Source organism: Mya arenaria, chromosome 6, assembly GCF_026914265.1.
Source record: "Mya arenaria isolate MELC-2E11 chromosome 6, ASM2691426v1".
Lineage (NCBI taxonomy): Eukaryota > Metazoa > Mollusca > Bivalvia > Myida > Myidae > Mya > Mya arenaria.
In genome coordinates, this window is record NC_069127.1 from 47,672,422 (window position 1) to 47,685,324 (window position 12,903).

At 38.6% G+C, this 12,903-nt stretch overlaps 1 protein-coding gene and 1 long non-coding RNA gene across 2 annotated transcripts; one reads left to right on the top strand and one right to left on the bottom strand.

Annotated features, from left to right (window-relative positions):
* Positions 1–443: 443 nt before the first annotated feature.
* LOC128238569 (uncharacterized) lies at positions 444–8,219 on the bottom strand. The gene is made up of 3 exons (XR_008261729.1): positions 8,095–8,219; positions 2,226–2,363; positions 444–1,956 (listed from the first exon to the last, which is right to left on the bottom strand). It is a non-coding gene; the product is annotated as an uncharacterized LOC128238569 (long non-coding RNA).
* A 1,385-nt stretch (positions 8,220–9,604) lies between these two features.
* LOC128237844 (uncharacterized) lies at positions 9,605–10,579 on the top strand. Its single transcript, XM_052953424.1, has one exon. It carries the CDS (start codon positions 9,605–9,607, stop codon positions 10,577–10,579), a length of 975 nt encoding a protein of 324 aa, XP_052809384.1.
* The last annotated feature ends 2,324 nt before the right edge of the window (positions 10,580–12,903 follow it).

Here is a 12,903-nt window from a genome sequence, read left to right on the forward strand (position 1 = left end):
GGGCTGAATGTGGGACCCATATGGCCCCACATGGGTTTTGGAACTGGGCTCGATTTAGGACCCATATGGGCCCCACATTGGTTTTTGAACAGGGCTTGATATGGGACCCATATGGGTCCCACATGGTATTTGTGGGCTCTATATGCCCTACCTAAGCAAATGATTTGGGTAAAACCGTTTCTTTCGTGATTATATGTTATAATATATTGATTCCAATTACCTAAAATATTTTATCTTGAGTGTTCACCTATTGCATTACTATCCTTTCATTGGTTATCTAGACAAACAGCTATGCTGAGAAGTACAAAAGAAATAATGTCAACATTACACAACAAAGATGAATACATTAGAAATGTAAAACAAGATGTACACTAAAAAAGTCAACAAGAATTACATACTGACAATTTAAGATCTTGCGTAATACTGGCAATATAAAAGTGGCACACAAGAAAAATGTGACTGAAATTATGACACTTTTTTCAGTTTGATTTGACAATACCAAGCTAAAAAGATCTAGTACATTTATATGGTAATTTGATTGATAACTTAATAATAAGTGAAAACTTTGTTTTATTGATTGTATCTGTCAGTTAAAGCTGTCTAACTGAAAAAGCGTGTCAAAAATTACATGTAAAAACACACCTTTTAAAGGCTTTAACGACATTCGGAGCTCCTCGACCATTTTATCAAAAACAACCTCTGATATATTTGGATACTCAAAAAGCAGTATGTTTAAGTCCGCTGCAAGTAGATCGCGTAGTAAATTTTTTAGCAGTTAAACTTTATGACTTAACTCCTGGGAATCTTAATTATGTTTGCAATAATACACTTCACTGGCAATCAATTTAAACTTAGATCAATAAACACAATTCTAAAACCCTACATTTAATTAATGATATAATTAAGAAATTTACAAACTACTTCAACTGATGTACCGGCATACATCTGAGGTTGTTTTCGATAAAAATGGCCGAGGAGCTCCAAATGCTTTAACGAATGTGTTAAAAAATACACTAATCGAAAGACGCACAATTCTAATAAACAGACCATGGAGTGCATCTACACATTCAAGTATAACAATATTGCTTAGACATAAAGCAGCGTTTCAAACCAGAAATGAAATAACAGTTTCAAGTTAATTGGCACAATTAATGCACCTTGAAATACTGACTAGTGAACTGACATGACTGAATGGGGTTGATATAAAGTCATCTGGCCCGAAAAGCGTAACACACTTAAGTAGTTTATTTCATTCAGCCAAATTTCTTACTTCATCCTAAAATAAGTTTATTGTGAGTGTTTAAAGTTTAAAATGGTGTACCCAGGATAAGAAAATATTATAGTAAAACAAAAACCGACATCATTCCGAGATATTATGAAAATTATTCAATGCCAACAGGTTTCGCTTATTAAGGGTCTTCTTTAGAACAATCATCCAAATGTGAACTAAACATATTTTTCTTGTTGATGGGTCTCTTATTTGTCATGGACAGTTTGTCTTATGTTTATACAAAAAAGTATAAGCAACATGGATTTGCCTATAAATATAGATAAGAAATGCTCTTCTTGCAACCCTTAACGATATGAAAATTTAGGGAAAAAGTTGGAGATATCTCATTATTACATTATTGTGATACATTTTGCATACAAACTACTTAACATGTCACACGACATTGATGTGTTTATGATAAAACAATAGAAGCATACATATTGTACATGATCAATTTGAAAAATATTCTGACAATTTTTGTTGGTTTAATTCTGAGTCGTAAATCCGAATTTTTATGGTAAGTAAATAAGTCAACATTCTACTCAGGAAGCATCGGGTTGACCCTTGCTCTGTCTTTGCGGCCAACATCACGACCTCGAGACTCGGAAAGCCACTTCTAAATGGCCCCCTCCATTTCCTTGCGTTTCTAAAGTGTGTTGCTGGGTTCAATTGTAGACATCCTGTAACTAGTGTTAGTGGATAGATGAATATCTGAGACAGTTATTTCATCTATGTGATTATCAAATGTTTAGTAACAAATAAGCAGCATTTTATCCTCAAATATATATGGTAATTTTAGCTAGGCAGATAAATTTAGATAGGTATCTTAAAAAGTTTGTCATTTTTTAACACTAATACTCAGTTATATATATTTTTTTAATCCATTGATGTATATGCAAAAAATAGGTAGTTTCATTTAGCACACCTTAATATATACAACAACAAAACCACCTACTGAAAAAGATGTTTATCAAGTGGAGTTTGTCCAGTATTGGCGGGCCAGATTTTGTTGTCAACACCGTCTTCATTATCCAGGAAACAGTGTCCACTGTGTCACTCCCAGTCTCCCACCATATTCTGCCAAGTATTTTACCTTGAACAAAAAGTTGTGCATGAAAATGCCTGCCACATATAAATGCAAAACAGCAAAAACTTTCAAGCAGAACCATAATATCACACTCAATGTGGTACAATTAGATATTAAAATTTGAAGCACTGTCAGCGCCCCCTATACTGGCTCAGTTTGTGTGTCTGCTCTTATATTGATAATATCAGATCACGTTTCAAAAACAAACTTAAATGTCACTTCAAAATGTAATTTTAAAGCTCAAATTATGCATTTTTAAATTAAAAGGCACCGCCAGTAAAGAACCACACGAGGCAAATAGTAGAAGATTAACCTTTTAATAACTGTAACAACTTTAGTAAACAGGCATGGCAAAATACAAAACCGGGGAAGCAACAAGTGTTTTCTTCATAATATGCTAAACGGTATAAGGGATATAATTATGTACTGGCGCTATATCTTCTCTTTTTAAGGAAAATAATAATTTGAAAACAACAAAACAAATGAGTACCACACTAAAAAACATAAAAGCTAATTAACCTAGTACATAATGATCCTTATACATAAATGTACATAATACAAGACAAATATTGAAGAAACCAAACTAAAGTCCAAAAAGCTATGAATATATACATATATATATATAGGTACTATACGTGAACACCACGGCAATATATGTATGGAATCAACAGCTCTTTTAGTTTTAGGCAAAAATCAAGTTTTGGTAAATACTTAAGCCTACATCTGTTTCAAAGCAAAAACTACATCTTTAATCCAAAATATGTATGGTTATTCGACATATATGCAAGCAAAACCAAAAACAAAATACAATCACTATTAACAAGTGACATCAACTTGTTAACTATAAGTAGAAAAAACGCATTATTTATACGTATGATAACATGATGGAACAAAAATATGTTGCGGATAATTTTCTCTTTACAAAAGTAACAAAAAGGCACTACTTAGTGCAAATCTTGACCAAAATTCTCAGCCCAAATGGAAACAAGTGTATGTCAAGCTAAAGTCACAGTACAAAGTCAGAAAGATATTTAGGCAGTTTTTTTTGGCGTTTAGGACTAAAACTGTTATCAGAACCTAATAGGGGCGTGTATAAGTCCTGTGAAGTCGACTGAGGCTCGTCAACTTCAGATGATTGTGTCATAATAGGCTGACTAATGACGATTGGAACTAGATCTTCAGGATCAGGCAGACGTTCTGGATAAGTCAACGTAGGCGGAATTTCAGCCGGTGCTGGTGGTTGGGTGTTACAACACTGCGGTTCACATTCAAAGTCTGACTCATTATCAGAATCTGCATAAATTTGTGGTCGATCCGTAGAGTTGATATCACACGGTACACGGTAACACTCACTTTTCTTCACTTAATAAGAAGTAGCGCGAAGCTGATTTCCGACGAATTTCTTAATAAAACACCACTCCTTTTCACACGATACAACGAGATATCTGTTTCTAGCCTTAAGTTTGCTTTTGTCGCAATACAGATACACTAAGTCACCAACACGAACGCAATCTGACTGGTTTGTAGATTCTCCATTACGCTTTGATTTTTCACTATATGAATGATTTTTGTTTCGAGAGTCATGCTGTTGGAGAATGATGTCCCTATCTGAAACTGGAATTTGGTCGTGCGTGAACTGAGATCTATGTGTCCACAGCTCCCGCGAGGAGAGACCTGATTTACGTAAACGCGAGTTGAGCCTAGCAACACAAATAGATAAACCCAAATTTGAGATATGTCCCCCACCTGGTTCATACCGAACAAAATCACTTTCAAGTTCTTGTATAGCTTTCTCAGCAACTGGATTTTTGTTGACATTCTTTACGCGTCCTATTTCAAGCACAATGTTAAGTCTTTGAAACGTTTCATCCGAACGTAAAGCCACAAAACCAGGAGCAGGGTCAACACGGATAACTGCAGGTGGTCCATCTAACGGATGTAGTTCTGTACATAAACAAGCAACGGCTTCCCTGATAGTGTCTCTCTTTTCGTCATCTATGATGCAAGCTTTAGTGTAAGAAGTCACAGTTTCACGCAAAACAAGTATTGTCTGACAATTACGTTTCAAGAAATCTGCTGCAAACGTTGTTCCAATACACTCTGGGGGGTCCTCACTTGTCTGCTCTTGAACGGGCACTGGAACTTTCAGTAGTGAAGCACACAAGTGACATTGGGATGTGGTTCTCTCTATTGCACTAGTTAAATCAAGGGCATAAAATGTCTTTTCATTACTAGTTCAAGCTGAAGTTTTGTCGGATGGTCTAACTTGACGTGCAGAGCATTAACGAGAGCATCCAGTACTGACCTTGGTACAACAATCAACTCAGCAGGTGGAAGTAATGGATCAGTACGTTTTACCACTAACAGATTGTCCTTTGCAATAGACGCGACCCGTAGATAACGTTTTACATCTTTAAGATTGGTGAGTTTCTTAGAAGGACGAGTCCCCTGCTTCATGTGAGCATGTGTACGACGAAGATTAGGACACTCAGACTGAATTTGTAACCAAGATGATCTAGTGGCAAATGGAAGACGAACAGACCGATTCAGTATGTCATCTACCTTTACCGAACGAACTACAGAATCTTCAGTCTGGCAAATGAAGGTACACAGTTGACAGTTGGGCTCTATGCAATCTGATGCATTTCGGCTAGCAAAGTCTGAAGGTATGTTTGCTGAACCCGCAAGATGTCTCACATCGACCTGATAGCGACTGACTATGGATAGGAAAGAGGTCACCCTTGGACTTCACCTCTACACAACTTTTCTACAGCCTGAACACATGGTAAACTGTCTGTAAGGACACATGCTTGCTTATCAGATTGAATGATGTAAGGACTGAAGTGCTTGATGGCTTTAGCAATACCCAAAGCCTATATCTCACATGGTAGCCACGAAACCTGATGTTTCCGTAGCTTTTCACTAAAGAAACATGCCAATAGAAGGGTCCGGTCTCTTGTAACGTATAGTGTGGCTCCAATACCTTGCCTAGAAGTGGAGCCGTCAGTGACTATCCAAAGCTGATCTGATGATCTAGGAAGTGCAATACACTTGTGATTGTTTAGAGCCGCCTCAGCATCACTAAAGATCTTTAAAGATGAGTCAGTCCAATACACCTTCTCTTGCGATTGTTTGCCGGCGATCATATCATCTAAAGGAGACAGGTAAGTGGGGCAATATGGTAGAACTCTTCCTTAAACCTTGTACGCACCGATAAAAGATCGCAAGCCACGGACAGTCTCTGGAGGGGCACACGAAGATAATGTGGCAATGCGATGGGAGCTTGTCGAAATCCGACCTGCCGACCATATCCATCCGAGTATGTATGTTGTCTTTGGACAAATCACTGTTTTAGATGGTGACAAACGTAAGCGGCATATTGAAAGTGCCTCTAACACTCGTTGCCAGTTGCATAAAAGATCATCTACAGAGTTTGCTCCACAGTGCAAATCATCGGCAAGCTTGGCTACCACACCATCCTGTACAAGATCACCAAGTACTCGACACATAAGCTCTTCCAACGCTGTCTCAGACCCTGGCATGCCCATGCCACAACGTGTATAGACACGCACACCTCTGAACGGGGTAGCAACGCCACAATACTTCATGGATTGTGTGGACAAAGGAATTTGGTAAAAAGCACTTGTCAAGTCACTTTTGATAATATATTTCCATTTGCCAATGGTTCGTAGTGTGGAGACTACATCTGGAAGTAAGCTCGGTTGCGGCTTAGAGTATCTTCCTACATCTGAGAAGGCGGTGACAAGACGATAACCTCCCTTTGACTTTTTTACTAAGAATGAGGGGTTAAGATACTCTGCTGTAACGTTGACATCTTTAGGTGTACTAAACACACCTTGGCTCTCTAACTCATCAAACTTCTGTTGTAATTTAATAAGTCTGTTCCTGGAGTATTGTGGAACCCTGCCCTTTCGTTGTGGAGGTTGTACAGGACCCATATTTACCACGGCCTCAAACTTCCCAGCCGCACCGTTGTAACCAGGTATATCTGGAGAAAAAACAGCATCGTACCTTTCAATCAGATCTCGGAATTTACCTTTAGATAACTCTGCCATCGATTGCATCAACAAGCTGAGCCTTGGGCCACTGGACTGCGTCATCTGAAGATCTGGGCTCAACAGCGATAATTGCTTCAGGATCTTTGTCAGCCGGTAAATTAATTTCCATGAACGAGCCAGGCCAATTGACAGAAGTGGGACGCTCGGTTCTTAACACAAAAGCCTGCGTGCGCCGTACAACATTGGTCCGAGTAATGTCTCTATCTGGTCCATAATGAGCCTTGTTATTTTTGCCAATAGAGATTTCACGTTTAGCCGGGCGGATAGCTATATCGTTGCATGTCATGAAAGGAATACCAGCAAGAACCTCGACATCTAGGTCATTTACAACAAGAGCTTCCAACTCTAAGTCACAATCACCTCTAGTTAAAGTTATATGAGTTTCACCAACAATATTTAATGGAGTAACGCCGTTTGCCTGTAGTGCGCTCTGATTTGTGGTCTTGACTGGTGCGCCTATGTACTTTGCTACCGATTGTTTTATCATACTGATTTCTGCACCACTGTCCAATGTTAATTGCAATAGGAAATGTTTATAAAAAGCTTTCATATAAGGTGACTGTTTGGTGACCACACGTCTGGAAGAATGTACAACTCGTTGATTGTGTATCGCATACTCCATGTCCGCTTCTTGGACATCTGCTGTACGTGTATCTTCTTCAGAATCTGAACAATTTGTTGTGCGACGGATCTTGCCAGTAGAACTAATATATTTTCTGTCTTCTTCAGGAAGAAACTTACACTTACTCAAAAAGTGTTGGAACCGTGACCGTCCTGCTTGTTTGCAATTTGGACATATTGGGCCTAATTGGCCGCGCCTTTGGGTCTGTGCATTTCTAAACGTAGAGCGCAAAACCTTCGCATCTGCAAGGGAGTGTACCTCATCTAACAAGCTAGTAATTGCTAGAGATATTTCCGGCTTAAGAAATGCCAGTGTCCTAGAACTGAGCTCAGTAGCAAATTTCTGTTTCACAAGAGCTGGGAGTTGAGGATGAATGAGTCTGAGCCAAGTGAGGACTATGAAATTTTCATCAGTGGGAGTCAGTTCCTCGTCATCCGCAGGTACCTCGCCATTGTGACTGATAGACCCCCCACCTTTGAGAAGACTGTCGTCAACAAAGCTTGCTAGACGTTGATACAGATCCTCCGGCCTTTCTCCTGGTTCCAACTTAATAGCATCAAAATCAAGGAAGTGGCCACCAGTTGACTGAAAACCAAAATGCAGTCTAATAGCTCGCCAGATGGAATAAATACTAGTAGAGATCTTTACTATTGTGTTTCTTGATATCACCGGGCAGTAGTTGGCAATCTGGCCCAACATTAACTCTAGCTGAGCAACCTTTTGAGCAGCCGTACGCCCACCTTGAACTCCCTCATCGTCATTATTAAAGCCACGTAATGGGTTAGCAGTTGTCTTTCGCTCCCAAGTTGTTCCATCGACAAGGTACTGAGCAAAATTTGGGTCAAGAGTCAAAGTATATTGTAAATTGTGTTTCCAAGCTTCGAATGAAGTTATCGTTTTATGTTTTGTCAATTGCCATTGTTTAAGTGTACGTATGTTATGTGCCATTGTTAAGTCTCAGTTGACCTTCAACTAATGTACAGTTGCCTTAAAACTGTCTTGCCCTTCCTTTCTTGGAATGTGTGAGAATTCTTACGTATCCTGAGTTTGCAAGGAACGAAGGACGTTCGTATACAACCAACCGCTGCCACCACGCCAGTAAGGAACCACACGAGGCAAATAGTAGAAGATTAACCTTTTAATAACTGTAACAACTTTAGAAAACAGGCATGGCAAAATACAAAACCGGGGAAGCAACAAGTGTTTTCTTCATAATATGCTAAAGGGTATAAGGGAGATAATTATGTACTGGCGCACCTAAGAAAAAAAATCGATCAACTAAGTTTCGGAAACTTACAACGGATGTTGCAGCATTCGCTTGTGACTTTCGCTCTTTGAAGGCTGCCAAATCCACCACAGTTTTGAGGGGGAAAGATATACCCTCTGGCAACTCACTCGGAACTGCATCTTGTGCTTAACCTCTCGCCAGGATGAGACGCAGGAGCTGCGTATGATGTCGCAGTTGCTCTTGCTGGTTTTCCAAAATCACAAAGATCCAGGTGTCCCGATCTGGAACAAAGAACATTCTGTCAAAAATAAAAAAAATAAACAAGACACTTTAGGTAATACACAGTGAACCATTTAACCAATAATGTGATTGGCTGTTTGTTAATGTTTATAATAATAAAAAGATGCAAGGTTCAATTATGAAAACCATTTTACATTCCATTAAAATTTTCTATTTACCTTCTTGGATTCTGCTCTGCCGAGCATCGAATAATGAACGGGTAGCTGGAATGTTGGGGGGGTGTTGGTCTTGGCTGTAACAGGGCCATCATCATCACCATTAGCAGCAGTGGCAGGCTGTTCACCCTGGCTCATATCCTCGTGCAGCCTCGATCCTTGGTGCACTTTTAAATTGGATAAAAGATTAATGATTGTTAGAATCCATTCAAGAGAAAAGAATATGTTAAAGTCTCTTTGGATGTCTATATGTAAATAGGTTCCCCACAGCTGCACGAACCATTAATTTGCCGTTGTTTTATAGTTTTGTTTTGGCATATGCCACCCTGAATGCCTTTACTTTATAATTTGTATACCGTCTATCGATGTAATCCGAAACATGCCGAATATCGATCACGTGATGGGTACCTGCACTTCGGATTGTTTATATTCATTCGAGAGAACTGTCAGCTGCAAACATTTGAAGAACATGTCGTTTCTACGCGTAAGTATTCCCCAAAAATTAAAATATATACGTAATTACATTTTTTCTATATTCTAATTCAACTTTCTAAGTGTAAGCCATTACTATTGCTAGAATCTCGCAAAACCCAGATCGGATTTTCCGATTTCATCTATTTGACGTCACTGACAGGTGCTTCTTAACAACGTGCATATTCGCGGTCACGTTACCTCCATGTTTGGTATTGTTATCTACTTAACTAAACTTCTGACGTTTTTTAATATTTTTTTATTCATAGGTCAGTTTTTTTAAATTTGAAATGAATTGTTAATTTCAGTTTCCAACTATTTACAAAGTAAAGAGGCGACAATATGATGCTACACTACTTAACAGAGCATTCAGTGATGTTAAAGAAAAGGGAATGTCAGTGTACAAGGCCAGTAGGGAGTATGGGGTTCCAGAATCTACACTAAGAGACAGGACACTTGGACAGCAGCCTACTGGGGACTTGCCATATGCTGGTCCTGGGCCCTTGTTTTCTAAGAATGAAGAAAGCCAGCCTGTGGAACATGTAGCATATATGGCTAGGATTGGATACGGTTATTCACGGCAAGAATTCATGAGTCTGGCAACAGATTATGCCATCAGTTTAAAAAAAAAGATTGAGATGGACTCACCACTTGCTCCTTCCTGGTTTAATGGTTTCAGAAAAAGAAACCCAGAAGTGACAATGACAAAACCACAGAAATTGTCAGTAATTCGGGCAAAGTGCACATCGGAAGAAGTTCTAAATAACTATTTCAAGGAGCTTGACAAGGTGTTGAAGGCCCACAACCTTCATGAAAGCCCTGAATCTATTTGGAATATTGATGAAAGTGGGTTGCAGACTGAGCATTCCCCAAGGAAGATCCTCTGCATGCAGGGAGAAAAGGCAAATACAGTAACTTCCAACAGAGGCCAGACAGTTACCTTAACAGGATGTGGAAGTGCTTCAGGTGTGCATGTCCCCCCATACTATGTCTTCCCTGGGAAAAGATGGAACGAAAACCTGATAGATGGGGCCACCCCAGGACATGCTGGCACAATGTCCGATTCTGGACGGTCAAACTCTTCAGTCTTCCTCAAGTACCTTGAGAATCACTTCCTTCACCATGTCAACACCAGAGATCGTCTAGTGCTTGTTTTATTTGATGGCCATAAATCACATGTCAATTTAACACTTGCAAATTGGGGCCAGCAGCACAATGTTGTATTTTTTGTACTGCCTCCCCACACGTCACATGTAACACAATCTCTGGATGTTGGCTGTTTTTGGCCCTTTGAAAAGCTTTTACTATTCGGAATGCCAAATATTCATGAGGAAGAATCCTGGGATGCAGCTAAACCGGTACAATGATGCAGCCATATCGGGGAAGGCGTACAACAAGGGTGTTACAGCACAGAATTTAATATCTTCATTCAAAAAGGCTGGAATTTATCCCATCAATCGGTCTCAGATACCCGTAACAGCAACAGCACCATCAGAAATTTACAAAGAAAACTCACCTCCCAAATCAGAAAGTTTCTTGAATAAAAGAAAGATAACATCAATAAGTCAAGCTTCAACAAAAAAAAAAGAAAATCGCCTCCTACAATTCAAGGAAACCTTTTGTCTCCAACAAAACAGACACTGCTGTCAGATGCCCCACATTTGGTCACTGATGCCCAAGCACCAAAAAAAGCAAAGAGGATTATCTTTGAACCTGTCCCTAATACGTCTGGTCTAAACTGTCAGTGTCCACAATCATCATCTGATTCTGAAGATTCAGAGGAGGTGCCTGAAGAGGACCTTTGCTACATTTGTAAAAGTTTCAGCCCTGCCACCAGTGCCTATCAGCTGGACATTGTTAACTGGGGCCAATGTGACAAATGTAGTCATTGGACACATTTAAAGTACTGCACGCCAGTAAGGTGTTTGAGAAGGGATAGTGAGTTCCTGTGCCCTCATTGCTCCCCATAAACATATGATTACCATTGTTATTGTGATAGAAATATTGATATGTTCCATATTTAACCACATGTTCAACAGTTTTAGTGTTTGCAGTTGTTATCTTGTTATACTCTTGATATATTTTAATATATTTTACTGCATGCTTTATTTAGTTGCTATTTTAAAAAAAAACTCACTCAAATATACACCCAAACCTTATACAGTAGTTGTTATTTATTTGTTTGTGTCAGAGTTTAGCAAGAAGTTCGGCTCAGTACCTGATCATGTGACATGGGTCAAAATGTCATATACACCGGTTGATTGTACATACGTCACAAAACAAAATGGCCGACCCCTATGTCAACAAAAAGGTCAGGTGTCGGACATATACTATAGAAATACTTTTATGGCCACATAATTTTAAAGGTAATTAAATCCTCAACATATGTGTATTAAAAATTATACATTTATATCAACTTCGATTTAACATTAAGCAAAGGAAATCTTAGTACACCGATAAATGAAACACACAGGCTATTATCGCGAAATTATATGACAAAATACAAAATCGTAGCACAAACAATACTTCTACATGAAAGTCATCAGTAATTCACTTGTTTAAAATCAAATTACTAAAAATATAAATACAAGTTGCTTTAAAAGTTAAATAAGAACCTTTAACTTTTCTTTAAAGATGAGTTTAACCATTGTTGTTTTCACTCAATCACGTTCATCATCCGCGCGTCGATAAAATGTGACTTATATGTGACTTAATTGCTACTAAAAACACAATTGCAAAAAGTTTATATTTAAGAAGTAATAAAAAAATGAAAATACGGAAAAAATATCTGTTCCTTGTGTATTTATGTATCATCGCCACAACATCGTGCCTTACCATGTAACACTGCCCTACTATAATATGATAATGCCGAGTATATGGGACCCATATGGGACCTATCTGGGGCATATCATGGCAAAAGATGTGAAGCCGATTCATGAATTAATAATGAACTTTTTTCACATAGTATCGATGTTTACATATTTTCATATAATAATGATCTTCGTTTCCCTTTATGTATCCAATTAATATAGATGAGCAGCTATATATGGGTCCCATCTTGGCATTCTCATCCGGACTCGTCAGTTAATTTCCACCATACGGAGCCATTCATGTATCTTAGTTCTGGTCCATAAACGAAATTCAATCCACCAGTGTTAAGCAATGTTGAGGCTCTTTGCTACTTGAAATATTTTTTGTCTTCGGCGAGCAGGCTCTGGCTGCCTTCAAATGGATGGAACTTGGAAAGGGTGTTTAAATGTATTTGTGAAATGCTTTTATTATGTTGTTGTTGCTATTCATTGAATATATGATCAGACCATAATTTTTGCATTTTGATGCATGAAAATGCCTAATTAAGCGACGCCGACGGGTATCAATCCAGCGAATTCGTACGGTACTACAGAACAGAAATGTTGTCGGTGCGTTTATAGGTCAAGCTGGTATAATCTTTCTCACTGTTTCTTTTCTAAAAAATAACACCTCTGCATATTGTAACTCTTATATGGAAGTAAAACAGATAGTCATACTAACTGCCCTTAATTTCAATGGCTATTTCAGCGTGTGATAACGACTGCGTTGAAAAAACTGAATCACCCAGTGTGTTACATGGGACTAATACTGTAATGTAATGCGAACAACGCATCATCTTGTGAAACTAAACTGACTCCTTTGCACTTTAAGGATGTGACAC